This window comes from Hoplias malabaricus, chromosome 2, assembly GCF_029633855.1.
Source record: "Hoplias malabaricus isolate fHopMal1 chromosome 2, fHopMal1.hap1, whole genome shotgun sequence".
In the NCBI taxonomy this organism is placed as follows: domain Eukaryota; kingdom Metazoa; phylum Chordata; class Actinopteri; order Characiformes; family Erythrinidae; genus Hoplias; species Hoplias malabaricus.
In genome coordinates, this window is record NC_089801.1 from 66,019,375 (window position 1) to 66,039,604 (window position 20,230).

Below are 20,230 nucleotides of genomic sequence, written 5' to 3' on the forward strand. Positions count from 1 at the left end.
ATGGTGCCTTGGTTCAGTCACATGAGTTCTTTGACACTATAAGCAGACTTGCCCCCACAAGACCCCCACAGAGCAGGTATGCTTTGAGTGGTGGATCATTCTTAGCGCTGCAGTGACACTGACGTGTTGGTGGAGTGTGTGTGTGTGTGTGTTGTGCACGTGGATCAGACACAGCAGTGCTGCTGGAGTTTCTAAACACTGTGCCCACTTACTGTCCACTCAACCTTGAATGGTCCACCTTCTAGATGTAAAGTCAGACAGAGTAGCTCATCTGGTGCTGCACAGTGCGTGTTGGTCGTCCTCTAGTCCTCCATCAGTGGACACAGGGCGCTGTCGGATGGATGCTTTTTGTTGGTGGACTTTTCTCAGGGCTTTTAAAAACTCCAGCAGCACTGCTGTGTCTGATCCACTCGTACCAGCCCAATACACGCTAACACACGACCACCACGTCAGTGTCAGTGCTGCTGTATTGCGCCAGGGTGAAATGGCAATAACACAGCATCCATCTCCATAGTGCTCCTGTGTGGTCAGTGGAGCTGATAAAATCGACGATGAGTGGAGATACAAGGTAGGTGTTCCTAATCCAGTGACTGTGGGAATTTCACTCTACTCAAATAGACACTTTTACATATGGAATCCCCAGCCTCCACTCTGAGCTGTAAGTGCCTTATTTGGATACCCCACTCTTACCCGCCGCTCTCCTTGGCCTTTGTGAAGGCTGTCCTGAGCTATTCTGAATGTATTACAAGCACAAGGGGCTCAGCGGGAGTCTTCATTCACCCACTGCAGCAGTATACATTCTAGAAAAGCTTGACACTAGGCACTGGGACGTTTCTGTGAAGACCCGGTTGCTTTCAGACACAGGAGAATTAGTGAGGTCACAACTGCCACTCCAGCTCACCCCAAAGTGGTGATCCATCACTCTACAGAACACAGTTCCACTGCTCCACTGCTCAAGTGGGCTTTACTACACTCTACTATCCACCCCTTGGCTTTGAGCATGGCGACCTTGCTTTCTTCTGTACAGTCTGTTATCATCTGTTCGCAGATGGAGAGAGATAGTGGGTTTCCTGTGCAGTATCATAACACACCTCCCCCACAGTAGCAGCTTAAACCTAGGTTTTAGGTCTTAAACTCACTCAAGCCAGGCCTACTGCATATGCAAATCTTTCTGTGCTCTTATAAGTTTCCTGGAAGTGTGGCTGTATTTACAGACCACATTGGTACGCAGGGCCCCGCCTCCGCCGCCACACGAACCCATCCCATCCAATCCCAGCGCAAGGGGCGTGGCCTCGGTCTGAACACGGGTGTGAAACAGTAGCGCGTAGAGTCCGTTTCGAGCGCGCGCTCTTCGTGCCGCCTCTGCCACACTTTCTTTACCCGTACGTCAGCGCGCTCGAGAGAAGAGCCCCCTGTCTAAAGCCCGAAGACTTCCCCCCTCCCCCCATGTGTCCGAGTTCTTCTCGCGCTCGCCGTTGACCGCCAAGCCACGCGCTGTCCGGAATATAATGCCGTGATGCCCGGCTGATGCCATGCCGCGGAACCGCAGCGGCGTGGAGGGCGCCCCATGGCTGCGCGCCTCTCCGGCGCACGGAACGAAGGAGGGCTCGGATGCGGAGGCAGCGCGCACCCCATGCGCGGAGACTCAGCGCGGGAAACGGGCCGCGCGCCTCAGCCTGCTCGGGAAGCCGCTCCTGCACGGGACGCACGGCGGCCGCAGGAACGCGCGCTACCGCCGCCTGCAGAACTGCCTCTACAACCTGCTGGAGAGACCGCGCTCGTGGGCCTTCGTCTACCACGCGTTTGTGTGAGTTACGCGCTCTTTTTGTTGTTGTTGTTGCTGTTGTTGTTTTCCTTGCGGAGTGGACTCTCGCTCCACCTGTTGCCGCCTGCTGATTGCGCTGTGGAGCACGTGTCGAATAAGCCACTGAATTCAACACATTAGCACGTGCCTTGCTGAATCCATCACAGGTAATAGCCTCATTCTGCTATCATCGCATCAGCAGGTGTCACTCTGAAATCATCACATCCATCACAGCATGACTTAGTGAAGATTAACTCTTAGCACAGTGATTAATAAAGACTAGATTTTTATTCAGTGTTCATCACATGTACATGTCACGGAGTCAGAATACCTGAATATGGCACTGTGAAATCATCACACCTGATTATGATGGAATCAGGACCTTAGGACATCATTATGACATCATCACATTGACATGTCATAATGTAATCAGGACAATCATCACACTGAAAACTGTCACTTGAGCTGTGTTCAAAATGGTTCCCTATTCACTATTCCCTCCATTACTCATTGTGTGTTGCACAATAATAATGAACTGAATTCAAGAATTTTGGACACTACCTCATGCAGGCTTTTGTGAAACAGTGCAGTGTATTATGGATACCCACTTTCAGCTATTGTACATTAGTCATACACTACTTATTGTGGTGCCCTGTGGTATTGTTTAGTTCACAGAAAATTGTTACCCCCACATTTACTATATCATGAATAGGCCTGCCATTCTTGAATCCTAACATTTATAGATTTTAACTTCAGCATCAAATCAAATGTTCTGAATACATTCCATATCTCTGTAAACTCATGCATTCAAGGCCATTCAGGCTGAGTTACATGCATCTTCCAAACTTCCAAATTTAACCACTGAGATGAAATCAAAATCATTCAAGGTGCTCTGTTGTGAATTTGCAAGACTTTCCAGTGCATGGTGTTGATCAAGACATATTCTCTACACTCCACCACCATCAGTAAACCTGCACATGTCTAGGTAGAGTTTTTGTGTAATGTCAAAAATGTTCAGTTAGTGTTTGGTAAAGTTTGTTTTGCGTCTAATCATTGTAAAACTGTGTCTTAAACTTTGTGCAATATATTCATAAACATTTTCTGATTACCTCTGTATAGCCAGTGATGAGAATGATGATCACAAGTAGAGGGTTATATACTTAACAGCAGAGTGGAATTCCTGCTGGAATGCTGCTCATTTCCCATTGGAAAACAGAGAAGATTCTCATATCCACCAAAGCTGTTTGCTTCCACTAGACTGGTGTTAATTGTGTTTTTCAAAAGCCCCTTATCCTTGACTCATATAGGGTAAGATAAATAAAGTCAGCTCTCTAATAATGATGAACACGTTTTGATGACCTATACTGCCATGCTGTGTGATGGAATGACCCACAGTGCAGGGGCAGGCATGTGAGAATGGGTCAGCTCATTCTGTGTGTTGCTTAGAGGATGATAATACACCAGGACTGAAGCACACAGCAGTGTGAAGTGACGTTTGCAAAAGGGTGGTGTTGGTGGTTTTTGCTTGCTGTTGGAGTATACATAAGAAACTGTGCTGAAATTAGCACACAGTCTAACCAGCGGGGTCTGAAAGTTGCATCAGACTTTCAGAAACTCTCAGTCTCTTCTGATCAACTGTTTCATCATTAAATGGTTCTTGTCTCAACACAGTTACAGGAGACATTTATAGATTATCTTCCCTGTATCTTACAACTAGGTTTGAAATGTTGCCTGCAGACCTGTCAGTGCTGTGTGTAAGAGCTTGATGGTCTTTTACAGCAAGATGGTCAAAAGCATTAAAATGGATCACAAAATTTTGGATTACATAAGAGCTACCAGAGTCCACAGTCATTCAGTTTTTCATAGATGGGAGAGGGTTGGGTTAATGAAGATATATAATATCCAAAAGCAATGCAGCGCTGAAAAAGTTTTCATACCATTACATTACAAAATGTGTTACACTGTTATATTCTCCAGTGTCATACCACAACATTCCCAAATGTGTTACACTGTTATATTCTCCAGTGTCATACTATAACATTCCGAGCTGTGTTACGCTGTTATATTCTCCAGTGTCATATTGTAACATTCCCAACTGTGTTACACTGTTATATTCTCCAGTGTCATACTGTAACATCCCCAACTGTGTCACACTGTTAAATTCTCCCGTGGCATACCACAACATTCCCAACTGTGATACACTGTAATATTCTCCAGTGTCATTCCATAACCTTCCCAACTGTGTTACACTGTTATATTCTCTAGTGTCAAACCATAACCTTCCCAACTGTGTTACACTGTAATATTCTCCAGTGTCATACTGTAACATCCCCAACTGTAATACACTCTAATATTCTCCAGTGTCATACCGTAACCTTCCCAACTGTTACACTGTAATATTCTCCAGTGTCAAACCATAACCTTCCCAACTGTTACACTACAATATTCTCCAGTGTCAAACCATAACCTTTATAACTGTGTTATACTGTAATATTCTCCAGTGTCAAACCATAATGTTCCCAAATGTGTTACACTGTAATACTCTCCAGTGTCAAACCGTAACCTTCCCAACTGTGTTACAGTCTAATATTCTCCAGTGTCAAACCATAACCTTCCCAACTGTGTTACACTGTAATATTCTCCAGTGTCATACCATAACCTTCCCAACTGTGTTACACTCTAATATTCTCCAGTGTCAAACCGTAAGCTTCCCAACTGTGTTACACTGTAATATTCTCCAGTGTCAAACCATAACCTTCCCAACTGTGTTACACTGTAATATTCTCCAGTGTCATACCATAACCTTCCCAACTGTGTTACACTGTAATATTTTCCAGTGTCAAACCGTAAGCTTCCCAACTGTGTTACACTCTAATATTTTCCAGTGTCAAACCATAACCTTCCCAACTGTGTTACACTCTAATATTCTCCAGTGTCAAACCATAACCTTCCCAACTGTGTTACACTGTAATATTTTCCAGTGTCAAACCGTAAGCTTCCCAACTGTGTTACACTCTAATATTTTCCAGTGTCAAACCGTAAGCTTCCCAACTGTGTTACACTGTAATATTCTCCAGTGTCAAACCGTAAGCTTCCCAACTGTGTTACACTCTAATATTCTCCAGTGTCATACCATAACCTTCCCAACTGTGTTACACTGTAATATTCTCCAGTGTCATACCATAACCTTCCCAACTGTGTTACACTGTAATATTCTCCAGTGTCAAACCGTAAGCTTCCCAACTGTGTTACACTGTAATATTCTCCAGTGTCAAACCGTAAACTTCCCAACTGTGTTACACTGTAATATTCTCCAGTGTCAAACCATAACCTTCCCAACTGTGTTACACTCTAATATTCTCCAGTGTCAAACCATAACCTTCCCAACTGTGTTACACTGTAATATTCTCCAGTGTCAAACCGTAAGCTTCCCAACTGTGTTAACCCTCACAGTGTTAGGGTTAGAATTCTCCAGTGTTGTAGTATAACCTTTGGTTAATTAGCTTATCTCCCATTACACTGTTATATTAGAACATTTTCCAAAATGTCATTCTGTAACATCCTCACAGCATCCGAGAAATATTCTTGCTGGCATTTTAACATTTTAACACAACATTGTAACACAATGTAAACTGCTAAATTTCAGGCAAATAGAGGGAACTCTGTTTTTATATATTTATACTTAATTGTTATATTATATATATATATATAAATATACACACACACACACACACACACACATTTCGATTTGTGGGTAAACGGAATGCTTCAAAGAGCGCCGGGTGCTACTGGTGTCTTTCATCTGGCCTGGAACTGGGCTGAATATTTACTGAGGGCCAGGGCTCTCGGTTTGAAAAGGAAAAATGTCAGAGTGTTTTCCTTTGATAGAAGTTTAAAGAGAAAAGATGCAGCTTACCAAGACTCTATAGCGACTATGGGATGCTGCTCTAAGCCATACTGAACCCTTTTACAGCAGACTTAGTTCATTTCTGATGTCTTAGCACTGAGCGAGCGTGCGTGCATGCGTTCGTGTGTGTATGTGGTGTGTGTGTGTGTGAGAGAGAGAGAGAGAGCTCATACTAAAGGGGGCTTTGTATAGTGGGGTGCCCCTCCTGCTTTCAAGGCGCTTTTCTGTACACAGTGCAGCCTTTGAGCACACCTCAGGATTAACGCTCTCTTATCCACCCAGCTATGCTAGAGAGAGTGGCGGGGGCAGGGGGGTAGGTGGTTGTTGGGGGGCTGGAAAGTGAGTGAGAGAGAGAGAGAGAAAGAGAAAAGAGGAAGATTTAGTAACAGGAAATCCTCGCTGTCATATTAAACCCTCTTTACTCAATTTCTGCAGGTTATATTTTCACAGTGTAGAAAAACACCAGCTCCCTTTTACACTGTGAGAACATTTCATGATCCATAGAGCCACGAAAATGGTGCACAATGACTTATATTTTTTACATTAATGCACATTAAGGTAATGTTTAAGATTAAGATTAATTTAATGTATTTCCTAAACCCAGGTTTCTCTTGAATTGTAGTCATCGCCTGTTTCCACTGTCTCCACTGAACTCATGATGCTACCAACAAGCATCCCCACTGAACACCTCAACATGCTTGGAGGAGAACACTAACTGCCCAGTTCGGTTATGCACAATGTTCTGTTAACAGATGCATACAGTGGCTAGGGCCATGCTGTGTGAATGCTGGAAAGATTCTATCCCACAGATAAACACCCAATTGCCCTGCCAATCCTAGTCATTAACATGAGGTATATAAGAGTCAAGAACATTCCTACATATACATATATACACACCCATGTATCCTGCCAAAATACCTCTTCTTCCCTCAGAAAGTGACTTCTGACACTCATGTTAAAGCTGCAAGAATTTTTGCAACAAGAAGTTTGCCAGTTTACATATCTGAAGCTACTATTGAACAGTCCTGCTGATATTAATCTGGACTGCGTATTTTAGTAGAATTAACATTAGGCAGTACTCCGACATTTAAGACAAAAAACAACAAGGCCATAAAAACATTGTCAGAGTTATTTCATAATTAGACAATTAGTAGTACTAGTAGTAGGTGTACATGAAAACATGCTAACTGGTTTGTTTTCATTTCACCCATTAAAGCAACACTACGTAGTATTTTTACCTTAAAATTACAGCTTCAAAATTATTGTGATGGTCCACTGACCTGTAACAGGAAGAATAGAAACTTTGGGCTCAGCACTGCAGAGACTGCACTATGTAACATTTGGAGGAGGGTAGGAAACCATCCTTTCCCTCTCCCCCCTCCCTACTGATTACAGAACAGTGCTGTAAAAGTGACACTGCAACTGTTGGAGGAGCTTACCTAGTGTTACTTTAAGAAAATAAAGTGCGATAGATGTTTTTGCCCACTTTGTAATTCCACTTTGTTTACACTTTGTAATTCCACTGACCACTGAGTCACACTACCAGGCACTGCATCTTTCTGCATTGGCACTAACGTATTATAATAGCTCAACACACAGATCCTGTTTTACAGTGTTCATAGGAACTTGTCTTGAAAGGGGAAAAGAAAAAGTGAGGGGTGTGGTGTTTTCTCCTTCTGAGTTTCCTGGTTTCTAACACAGTATTAAAAAAATGTATTGGTAGGTGGAACGGCTGTGCAATACCTTATGATGGGTGTGATACTGGCTTGTGCCCAATGATTTCGGGTAGGCTCTGGACATACCGCAACACATAACAGGATGAAATGGCTACAGAAGATGAATGAATGAATGAGTGAATGCGACCACTAACTAGAGATATAATAATACAGCAGATTTAGCCTCTCATTCCCACCTCTAATGAGTCTTTGAATTGTGTTCTGGGAGTATCCTGACCAATCAGAGATCCAGAATTCATATGGGCTGAGGTCAAAATGGTGCGTAACCATGTCATATTACTGATAATATATTAATATTACACAGAAAGTATCACAGTCGCAGAATGTTGCAATAAGATTGCAATACTGCTATTTTGTTCATGCCCTGCAACATTCTTCTGCAGATGATAGGAATGTCTCACACACACCACCCAACTTATATATCTAATTGCTTCTCAATTATTAAATGCAGCTCCAACCCCCTGCTGCCGTAATACTCTCAGGACAGCCTTCATTTTCACCTGTCTTCCGCACACCTCTCCCACAATGCAGTTCTGCCGCGGCTTTCCGTGATGATTGACAGCTCCCGGGGGTGAGAGAGACTTTCAGTGCCTTTATCAAGAAAGAGAACATGGTCTGCTGTGATTACGTGGATGAGATTGGTTTTAGAAGGGCTTTTTTAAACTAAGATAAGACCACTGCAGAACCCACCGCGTTTATGATTGTGGTTTCTTTTTGTGGGCAGGATTTCAAACAGAAAATTCTGTAGTTGTAATGATCATGCTTAAGTTTGGAGACAACCCCTGTAATTATCGACTTCAGTTAGTTTTGCGCGCACACAGCTTGTATAGTCTCTGTAGAAAAGCAGTGGTAGACTCTGGAGCAGCAGCAGACAAGACTCAGTATTGGACTTTAGAGCAGTGGGACTGCAAAGTGAAGGGGCTTTCTTCAGTTCCATTGGGATAAGTTGGTTCAACAACAAAAGCTGGCCTCACTTTCATCGTTGTCCAATTACAAAAAAACATTTTAATTTATTTGTTTTATTTTATTTTATGTATTTATCATGTATAAGGGGTGTTTCTCAGTGATCAGTCTTGCCAGTCGCAGCCCTGAGGAGCCTGTACTTGGCAGGTTCAGCTAACAAAGACATGGATAAACAGCTGGTGAGTTGAAGTGAGTGTACTAGCTCAGGAAACACACTAAACCCTGCAGTAAAGTGGCTCTCCAGGCACAAGTGTGGGCCACAGTTTTAGCTTTTAGCGTCTCCTCAGACCTAAGTGGCAAAGACTGAAGCTTAAATCATGGAGACACATTAAGAGTAGCCTCATCGCCCAGAAGGGCCATTTCTGTGAACTGACGCCAGCCTCACCAATCACCTTCAGCATCTCTGCTGCTCTTTTCATTGCTGTACACACACACAAAAACCCACACCAGTGCATTAGCCATTGTATCTGTAGGTGATTTGTGCTATGTAGCAAAACTGCTGAACTAATGTGATTGTCCCATACGTGTGTGTTTATGTATATGAGTTATACAAGCCACCTTTTTACCCAACACAATATTGAGAAATCCCTTTGTTTGCAAGCAACGCTAGTGAGAATGTAGTACGTTCTTTGATCTGGAACTCTATACATTTAATAGGACCTGTGTGTATTGTGAGCTTCACTGTATCTGAAGGGTCAGGTCATCATCTTGTATTTAAACATTCTGTTAGCATCTGATAACTAGAACTAAAAGTCAGGAAGCACGGACAGCTACAAAGAGAGACAGGCAGAGAGGGGTCATCCAGAAGAAAGCAAGAAGAAGAAAGAGGTAAAATCTTTCAGTCATCAAAGGACTATTATGACAGGAGGCTCGAGAGGCATACACACACTTATCTTCACTCCAAGCAAGCTCTGCCAACAAGTAGCCGTCTGTTTGAATGTAGCACACAGGAATATCACATAGCAACATGTTCCCCATGCACCTTAGGAGCTCAGCCTTCCACTAAAATCTTTGAAGAGGCAAAATGATATTCTTTCAGACATACGTTGGGACATTTTAGCATTGATTGCAATGAGTGCATTTTAAAATATTTGAATCCACTAATTATATTCATTCATTATCTGTAACTGCTTATCCAGTTCAGGGTCGTGGTGGGTCCAGAGCCTACCTCGAATCATTGGGCGCAAGGCAGGAATACACCCTGGAGGGGGCCCCAGTCCACACACACACATTCACTCACACTTTGGAATCACCAGTTCACCTACCAACGTGTGTTTTTGGACCGTGGGAGGAAACTGGAGCACCTGGAGGAAACCCACGCGGACACAGGGAGAACACACCAACTCTTCACAGACAGTCACCCGGAGCGGGAATCGAACCCACAACCTCCAGGTCCCTGGAGCTGTGTGACTGCGACACTACCTGCTGCACCACCATGCATATATTATATTATACTGTCCTATTACATCCACACTACTACGCATGTAGTCACATGATTCTGCCCCATCCCATTTGTCACATGGAAGCAACTGGGAGGAGAACCTAAACACAGAGGCCAACTTGAGCAGCTTGTACAAAGGAAAATGCTCTATGTGTTGTTTGGATGTGTTTGACGACACCAAAAGTTAATACCACCAGTCAGTTTCAACCCATGAAGCACAATCACATCACCAAATATGAAGAGGGCATGGCTCAAGAAGAGACTGACAAGCTTTAATATGTGATTATATTTATAGTACAATCGTTGTCAGAGAACTTTGATGGCCAAAAAAAAAAAAAAAATATTGATTAGTTGTGATCAATGTGAAATGTTCATGATATTGATTCATGGCCATATCACCCAGAACTGTGTTCTCAGGAGAGCTGGTGAATGCAATGAAATCCTTATAGCAATGTTCAGAAATCTGAAATGTCAACAAATTTACCACAAAACAACCCATTTCAAATGCACTACGTTTCTCAGAAATCATATTGTTTATTTTAAGCAATGGGCAGGCTTAAACAATAATGAAAGCTTTGAAGATGATTTTTGTTTCAAGATTGCTGTCAGGATTTCACTTTGTAATTTGGGGTTGTCCCTTTTACTATCAGCATTTCTACCATTTTACAAAATCATAAGTGAGGCCTTTTAGGAGTAGGTCATTGGAAGACAGTGTGGGGAGGCAAGCCCCATGCGGTTAATTTCTGTACTTATTTCAGTCTCTTAATTCCTGCTCTGCAGAATACACAGGTAGCTTAAAGGTAAAATTAGACTTAACCACCATAAACATAACCACAAAGCAGGAAGGAAGAGAAGAATATCGTTGTCACTGTATGCATTATTTACATAAATCACTTAGTACTCTTAATGAATGATGAAAGCTAGAAAGTGACAGTTGTCATCATGAGCATGCATGCTAATGTTGGTAACAGTGAAAGGTAGTAGCCATCATTTGCCATGAATTCATATGAACAGCTCTAATCATTATTTCTATCACTATATTATGTTAAATCCACACATTCAGTAATTTTTAAAATATCCATAATATGCAAGAGTTTTAGGGTAAAGCTACAAATGCACCGAATTTACATGATTTTTCACAGTAGATTTATGCTAATGCTACTTTTAGATATTCTCAAATCTCTACAAATATGCCATGAACCTCCTCTGATTAGGGTACATTGAAATTTTACATAAATTATTACGGTATTGTTTTATTTTTACTTTGTTTTTTACAAACTGACTGGTGTTAGCGAGCTGTTAACTACATCCTCCATGTTATGTTTGCCATACACACTAACCCCATGAACGTGTTTGTTTTCTGGGAAAACTACCATCTAATTAGCATGGGAGAATATTAAAATCTCACATAATTATATCACATAACCTCTGTAATAAGTCTCATTTCCCTGTGCCAACACAACATTCATAAGGGTTTAAAGGGTTTTAGGCAATAAACCTCCTTCTTGAGTGGTGAAGCTTTGTTTTTGAGAAGAGCATGTTTGTGATCCAGATCTAGTCTGCTGACACCAGTGTGTTACATCCTGTGGTTGAATGCAATCAAATCCTCATAGAAAAATTTAAACATCAAGAGTAATGCCAGCATTGAGATAACTTGTGCAATTATTGCATGAAAGTTCTGTAATGAGATTTCACAAAAATGCCACCTGATGAAAATGTGGTCACAGCAGTTTCATGGAATGTTGCAACTATTGTTCTTGAGTTTGGTGAAGATTAAGTGCACGCTTTTCGGCACGCTTATCTGTTGATTCTTGCTCAAAAACATACTGTTTTCCTCTAGAGCTGCAGTTTTGGTTTTGTTAGGTAAGCTAATATTGAGAAACCAACTTCCTCTTTCATTGTGGTTTTAAAGCTGTAAACAAGATTCATAACAGTGCCTCAAAACCATATTATCATTACATTAGAAATATTTGGTTACTGTTATCCAGTCAGTCTTTAAGCAGCCTGTTTATCAGTGTTTTGCTAATCTCTGCTAATTGGACAGTGCTAATGAACTAAAGAGTATTATATTTCAAATAATTAGGAGGAATATATAGTTGGCATTGGGCAGATTAGATTTGTCTCATATATTGAACCATTTTCCGATGATGTAATTTGTGTACTCTACAAGTTGAGAACATTTAGCGCTGGTTTAAATGTAGTATGATATGACAGATAACTGGTTTGTATAATTAGCATTAGCCAACTAGCACACAAACCATATTCCAGTAGAACATCCTGTAGCTTTCCCTGTCTAGAGGACAACGTAGCACTCTTGCCCTGTCATAATTGTACTCTGCTTATTAGTCTGCAGCTCTTAAGGCTAATTTACACCTTTGCTGATGTCTGAATTGTATGTGTTAATGTATGTGTGTGTGTATAAGAAGCTTTCACTTAATTTGCCCTGTTTTACATCGTCACCAACCAGCTTGACACAGCCACTAATGTGCCGCAAAAGCAACTGAGCTAGCATGGTGTCCATGCTGAGTCAACAAAGGCCACTGCCACTAATTCTAGCGCTGGTCTAGAAAAGTCAGTGAGCTTGAATAAATAGATGTGTATTACAGGACATTATGTGGTTTAGGTGAAGGCTGTTTTGGTCCGTGGTGAAGCTGGACTATTTTGTCTCAGTTTAACCAATGTCTCCTTCACCTCCCACCATTGTGAGTCAATTGCAAAAGTCCTGAACAAAATGTCTGGGATTCTTTTGTTCAAGTAAATCTGTCATAGCTCTTATTTTATTTTTTTTTTATTTAGAGTATGATGACATATATATTATAGTAAAGGGCTAGAGGGATATAAGAGGGCAACAGTGGAACTGGGGAATGACAGATCTCCATCTTTGTGTTGATGCTTGTGACGCAGAACTATTTACCCAGAATCCTGTATGTGGTTGAATGCAGTCAAGTCCTCACACAAAAGCATTCTATGACAGGGGTAATATGCCGATCTATAATCTTTAGTCTATTACATTTTAGGTCTACCTACTGTGGATAGTACAACTACTGTCCTCATTGCTCCTCTCTGATTCTACTGAGATTTATTTCAAGGAAAGCACACTGAGGTCAAATGTCAGCTTATATATAAGATAGGGTTACATGAGAGTGGCCCATCCCTGGACAAGTGTTCGTAAACTTTGTTTTTGTTTTGATCCCAGATCAGCTGGATCCACTGTTTATACTGTATCTGAGCCACCAGGGGTTAAAGGAAAACCTGCTCTGGGAACAGCCCTCCTGCTTAGATGTGCTTCATGAGTACAAGCCCTTATTCCTAGAGTGGTTCTCAGGTCCAGTTTGAACCTTTTCTGGCCCCAACTGTCCTTAATAAAACAGTGAGAAAGAACACACTCTCTCTCTCACGCATACAAACACACACTCACAGATACACAGGACTCAGTGAGAAAGAACAGGCCTAACCTTGGTCCAGTAGAGTAATACTGATGAGGGCCAAGCAAAACACTGATCTTATTTGTCCTCTTGAAATTATGGAAACGTTTCTCAAGATTACTGTGTAGTATTACTGTAAACTGTGTGTGTGTGTGTGTGAGAGAGAGAAACCAGAGAAAACTTCAGTTAAAAGAGAATTTTACAGGTTTTTCTTGCATAATTAAAGCTTTCAGTTTAAAAAATGTCACTCTGAGTGTTTTGAAGTGAAAACTCTAATGAAATGGAAAATTTCACATCAACTTGTTTATGTTTTACCAGTATCAACATTACATAATATAATAACTCAAACATTAAGGTACTAAGGTACTAATTAAGGTTGTTTTTGACGGTAAGTAGACATTGCTTGTCGTTACAATGCATCTTTTCACATAAGTTAAATGCTCTGAATTATTGTTCATGGCCAAAAAGTGTATTTACAGTATGCAATTTGGCCCCAGAGGCACAGTATTTTTACCATTGGTTATCAGTGTTTTATCTTTCTGTGGGTGATTTGCTACTTTGAAATTAATTATGTAATCTAACAAATTTCCAATTTTTTAATTCATAGTGGTCTGATGTAGCATGTAATCATATGTCATTATTCCATAATGGGTTTCTAATATATTGAAATTATTGTTGTATTTGTTGCTATATAATCTTGATACTGGTGTTTTGTCCAAATGGGACAGAACTAGGCCATTCTCCAGGCCAAAATAATGTAGCACACTATTGTTGTTTTAATAGACTATAAGGTGCACCGCAATTATATTTTGTCCAGCCTTATAAGAGCCTTGCCACTTTGCTGCCTGTCTGTCATAGCTAAGAGTGCAAATAGATACAGAGGAGCGCTATACAGAAAAAAAGAGAAGGCAGACAGCGCGCTAGACAGAAGAAAAGGAAATGACAGAGCGTAAAGGGTAAAAGAGCAGTTACTAATACATTTACTTTAACTGTAGTGATATTTTTAAAATATTCACAACTTGGTTGTACGATAATTGATTGGTGTAATGCAGTGTGCTCCAGGGTTACATTTACATTTTACATTTACAGAAGGCTTCAACTGCTGGAACATTTTGGTGAAGATCTGATGGCATTTAGTCATTAAAGCATAAGTTATAATCCTATTCAAGATTTGTTGTTGAATGAGTTGTTATCGTTCGCAAACACCAACACTCCAGCTTGTCTCGATATTAAATGGACGTCCATCTCTCCAGAGAATGCAGATCCACTATTCCACAGCCCAGTGCTGGGAAACGTTATATTCCTTTAGCTCACATTCGGCCTTAGGCATAGGGATCTTTAGCTACTGTACAGCTGCTTCATGCTTTCCTGTGGAGATTATGTGCTGTGTGTGTACAGATGGGTACACTTGTTATAAGGGGTGTCTAAAAACTATTGGATATATAGTATTTTAAATTGTCTTAACCATGGACAGTGACTGAATCGAGGAAGTCGCCCCTACAGCTGTCTGTTTGACTAGTATAGTGTGTCAATGTAAACAGCAAGTGTGTGAGAGACTCATATTACTGCTGTGCTTTTAACAGAGCAGCTCTAGGGTCAGGATTGCATTGCCTGATGTAAACGTTTGCAAAAGTGTTGCCATGCCACTGCTTTTATTTCTACATAATGACTTTATCATTTTGCACTTTAACATTTTTTAACATTTTCAAATATGAGTTAATATTTTAATGAAACACTGACAAAGCCATATAATCTCCACCCTGTAGAGTCCATGTGTGAATGGCAAAGTGCAAGAAAAATTCTGCTTCATTTGTGATGTCACAAAAAGCAAAGGTTTTACCTTCACATTCAGCAGACAGTAACTTAGCGTCCCCACTGATGCTGAAGCTGTAAGGACTGATTCAGGCTGGTCTACAGCGTAATACAGGCCAGCCAGTCGGCACCACGTTTGTTTTACGTATTCGTCTTAAAGGCACAGTAAAATAAAGAGGAAATCATAAGACAAATGTGGGGTATGAGCTCTTTAAGGAAAGGGTTCAGGTGGCTAATTGTTTCTGTTTGATCCAGCTATTTTGTTAGTTTAATAATAAGCTTTCCCATGGGGATGAAGAGTAGCGTGAATGTTTTTCACACCTTGCTGTGCTACATATTTACTCTAAATTAAAGTTAAAGCAGTTACCATTACCCTGCTCTCTGGGGAGGGGGTTATGAACTGAAATCAATGCTCTTGGCTTTTACAGAGCAATGGAAATCCAACAAATTATATATTACTTTTACACGAGAGGGAAAATGTTTTTCAATGATATTTATAACTTATGTAAAGCTTCTATTCAGAATAAAACAGTGTAGCTTTATTAGCCTGTGGTGCAGTGCCATGATTTTAACCCTTAGATACATAAGTACATTTAGTCTTAATGTATATTTCAATATATTTCTGTATTAAAACAACCTTATTTAGAGATTTAGATTAGTTTAGTGTATAGGTATTTAGTATGTATTGTTTGTAGTTTTACATTTACAGACTGTAGGCCATCATTGCTCTGTAGAGTTTTTCTTGGCCCCCTTTCCCCTGTTTTTCAGTGGTCAGAACCCCATAGGACTTGGATCCCCAGCGCTGCAGTGACACTGATGTGGTTGTGTTGGTAGTGTGATAATGTGAGTTGTTCTGGTACCAGTGGATCAGACACAGCAGTATTCCTGACCACCCTCTGACCACCCACTGTCCATTCTACATACGTCTACCTTGTTGGTCCAGGTTGTAGATGTAAAGTCAGATACAGTAGCTCATCTGTCGCTGTTTGTGTTGGTTGTCCTCACTGGTCACTGTATGCTCTTGGCTGAATATTTTTGGTTGGTGGACTATCCTCCATCCATCAGTGGCACTGAAGGGTGTAAAACTCAAGCAGCACTGCTGTGCCTGATCCATCATCTTGCTCACCTGTTGGTGTTTACAGTGTATTGCCTCTCCTTCCGTCTGAACTGTCCTCAGCCATGCTTTTCTCAGCTCACTGTGAATTACACTCATCTTCTGGCTAGTGTCAAGCTGACCACTTGCCACCATCTCCTTGGCCTTGCTTACATGTGATCTGAAAGAACTGGGTTGCCAGCAAGAGCTTAATTATGCTGGATCTGCTGAGGCTTGGCTTATGCAAGATTTAGTAGGAATAATTTATTTATTTGTTTATTACTTTTGGACAGTATCTAAATAAAATTTAGGCTTGATTTCAAGCATAGAGAGGCAAACATACTGGTTCTGATATGGAAGGGAAAAAAACTAATGTGATTCAAAACTGTAACTAGTAACTGAGCTAGTAGAAGGCTTGAGTAGCTTTAGCATATTTTAGAAGCTCATCTTAAGATGCATCAAATACAGCACCTCATTTCAAAGCACAGGACTTTGATTTGTAGAATCATTGGATTATTAATGCTTAAGTTTTATGTTTTGTTTTAGGGTTTTATTCCCCCCAGTATCGGTTCCTGAAAAGAAAATGAAGCATTGTGTCAGTGTACTTTTACCCATGTTCAGGTAAAGGTTAGCGGCTACGATGCTAATGTAGGAAACAATTTATATATATGCCATGAACGGTAAAAACTAGAGGCAGCGACCATTTTGTAAGGAGCTACTAACAGTGTACTAAGTAATGTAAACTAAGATCTGAACTGTACTTTCCCCAAATGCCCTCACCCTCAACTAACATAAATTTGCTAGCAGCTAATGTAAGCTCACTAGCATTTCATACATTGCAGAATTTAGCCAGGAAAAAAAGCACATTCCCAGTAAAGATTTAAGAAGTTTTATTTAATTTAATCTCTTGTTTGGTGTAGACATTTATAGAGGTGATTTCAGCTTAGAGAATCAGACTGAGAAGGGAGGACAACCATGGGCACCTTACCAGTCACACTGACTGGTATCTTTCACAATTGCTGTGTTGGTCTGAAATAGGTCACGGGACTTCCCTGGTGTGTCAGTACCCCTTTTCGGCCCTGTGGGCAGATGTCATGAAGAAATCTGGAGTCATCATTCTCTGGAACTCCCTTTCAGGCAAGGGTTTGGCTTCTAACTAACACTTTTTTTTTTCTTTTTTTTGCTTTTGGGTTTTATCTCTTTTGTTGGACAGTAGTCTATTTTTGGATGTATGAAATATTAATAACAGACCCATCTGCTTGTTTTAATTACAACATGTCCAGAGCTGTTGTGAAGCGTACTCGGTGCTAATAACAATACTGGGTAGCGAGCACATGTACACTCACACATCCACGCAAAAAGCTGGAGGCATTGGAAAACGCTCAGTGATTTTCACTGAATATGCAAGGCTCTGCACAAATCTGCAATGTTTAAACCCTGCTGGCACATGGAGAGAAAGGAAAAAAATCCCTCTTTGTCCCAATTCACGGCTAGAATTTCTTGTTTTTCTTAATCAAAGCCATTTTCTTTGGCCTGATTTTAAGGTGAACTCCGGGCTTGGGCCTGAATGGAGGTTAATTAGCTTGAGTCCTGTCCATGCTGCTGCTCCTAATCAGTGCTAGACCCAAATATTAAGGAAAGAAGGTTCCTAAAATCACAGCTACTGTTTTGCCACCTGGAGGTAATTAGTATTGGAAATCAGATAACATGTTGTTATCTGTGATGATGGGGGCTTGAGGACACTGGATTCATTAAGTGGAACATAACCTTGCAACATAAAACTCATTTTATCCTACCCTGAGGTGTGCTATGGTGTCATTTGACATGTCAACCATTTTAATTGTATATGTAGCATAGCCTGACATTGTAAACACCTAGTTTGTCTTTCCTTTAAAATTCATCATTCATTCATTGTCTGTAACCCTTATCCAGTTCAGGGTCGCGGTGGGTCGGAAGCCTACACAGAATCACTGGGCGCAAGGCAGGAACACACCCTGGAGGGGGCGCCAGTCCTTCACAGGGCGACACACACTTACACATTCACAAACACACTCACACCTATGGACAATTTTGAGTGGCCAATCCTTCCTTTCAAATGTTCTGTAAAAATTTTTACAGCCTAAAATATACACCAGCAACTTTAGCATATAACACACTGTCATCACAGCCTACAACACCATACACAGTATTACAGTCTCTCATCAAGGCCTGTTTTCCTTGTATCCTGGAAGACATATTTCGGACTCTGTAGCCCTCTTCCTGAGTTGTAGTCTATTCTGAAGTAACTAGCTGTATTGTGACTAGCTATTAGCACAGCTAGCCTTTATAAAATGTCATACAGAAAAAAATAAACAATTCGCAAGCTACATGTTAGATGTACAAATAAGTTTTAAAGCATTTTTTGTGTAATGTATAATTGAGTATTGTCAATTGATTTGCAGTAATCAAATTTTGTGATTAATCTTTACTAATTGCAAGTTATAATGCTTCCTTTTTTATTGTTTTTTTAAAGAGAGATAAAAGAAATATATAGAGTTGTATGCATGACAAACTCTTTAGAGGGAACCTTTCTTTTTACTTAATTATAATTTATAATTAAAATATATCCGTGTAGTTTTATGATATTTGTATTAGAAACTCTTAATTTGGTGAGTACAACTTCAGGGAGAGGGTTAATGCAACACAAGCTTTAACTGAAAAATGGAAGCATTACTTTTAGACTTTTTGTGTCATTTTATGGTAAATGTTGTGTAGTATTAATAATGACATGTCGTTTTATTCAACAATAATTAATTTAAAAATTAAGTAGTTTCAAAATGACAAGCAAGAAGAAGATTTTTTTTTGTCGTTTGCATTTGATAAAAGCTCTGCAAAAACCTATGCATTAATTTGTTGTGTTCCTGGGGATGATATTGAATCTAAAAGTATGTGTGTGAGTTTTAGTTTAGACGAATTAAAGATGTAGTGTATGAATATAATTTTTTTTATTATAATTTATTTAATATAATGATTTGCTAGAACTAACCATGTCCATAAAGACTGAAATAGGGAGGTAAACTCAGATATATTATTGGGTTTGCAGGGTATTGGGTTGCAGAAACCTGAGTGGAGAAGGTCCTACTCCCAAAATTATGTTATTACTTCAATATTTTTAATTATATGCAACAATTACCATAAAATGACAAAAGAGCAGGAGATTGTTTGAATTATTAATTACAATTATACCTTAAAAATTAAAACACTTTAAAACATTTCACCCATAATTCTGTCATTGAATTAATCAAGATACAGTGGGATCTCTGTTGGTGAAGTATTGTAACGTTGTGTTGAACTGCTAGTGAGCAATGTGGAGTGAAGTGGGAGAAGTCAGAAGCATTTCAGACCTTTACAAAGCCAACCTGCAGGAATTTAATTAAAAAAAAAAAGATTTTCATTCTTGGATCACATGGAGTGTAAGTCATGGCAAGGGAGCATTTGTTGTTGAGCATTTTTATGTGAGTACCTACACACCCCACTGTTTCTTTTGATTTGGGAAGAGTTTGAGTGCATGTGAGGACACCTAAGGTCTGTGAGTGTTGGGAAACAAACTTGAATAAGATTACAAATTGGAAAATCTTGTCATCAACAGCCGATAATGTGTAAAACAGGTAACTCTGCAGTTTAACTCCAGAGCGTATCCCAAGCCAGTCTCCTGTCTCTGTAGTTTTCAGTGTGTTCTTCCTTGGAAAAGATTAATCCTGTCAACCTCTGTGTAGAAAGATAGTGTGACACTTTTGTTCGCATACCGCATTCACTCTTGAATATGAAGATGAAACGTCCTTGTGAAGAAGGGTCTGGGTCATGTGTATGTACAAAGTGAATACCAATCTCTGTTCTGACTCTGCCTGCACCTGCAGAACTGGAATATCAATAAAACATGTAATGAATTTCGCACAAAACCAGAGGTTTATCTGGTTAATAAAGTGTCGGTAATGTATGACAAACGTCGATTACACCATTGCCTTCCACACAGTAGATAGGGGATTGATTCCTAACTTGGGGAATAAGAG

The 20,230-nt window shown here is 40.3% G+C and overlaps 1 protein-coding gene across 2 annotated transcripts in view; it reads left to right on the top strand.

Annotated features, from left to right (window-relative positions):
- The first annotated feature begins 1,439 nt into the window (after positions 1 to 1,439).
- Positions 1,440 to 20,230, top strand: part of kcnq5b (potassium voltage-gated channel, KQT-like subfamily, member 5b) — a 120,990-nt gene continuing 102,199 nt past the window's right edge. For both annotated transcript variants that reach the window (XM_066657706.1, XM_066657713.1), the window contains exon 1: positions 1,440 to 1,807. In XM_066657706.1, coding sequence (XP_066513803.1) covers positions 1,533 to 1,807 — 275 coding nt within the window. In that variant the 5' untranslated portion in view covers positions 1,440 to 1,532. The remainder of the gene's footprint in view (positions 1,808 to 20,230) is intronic.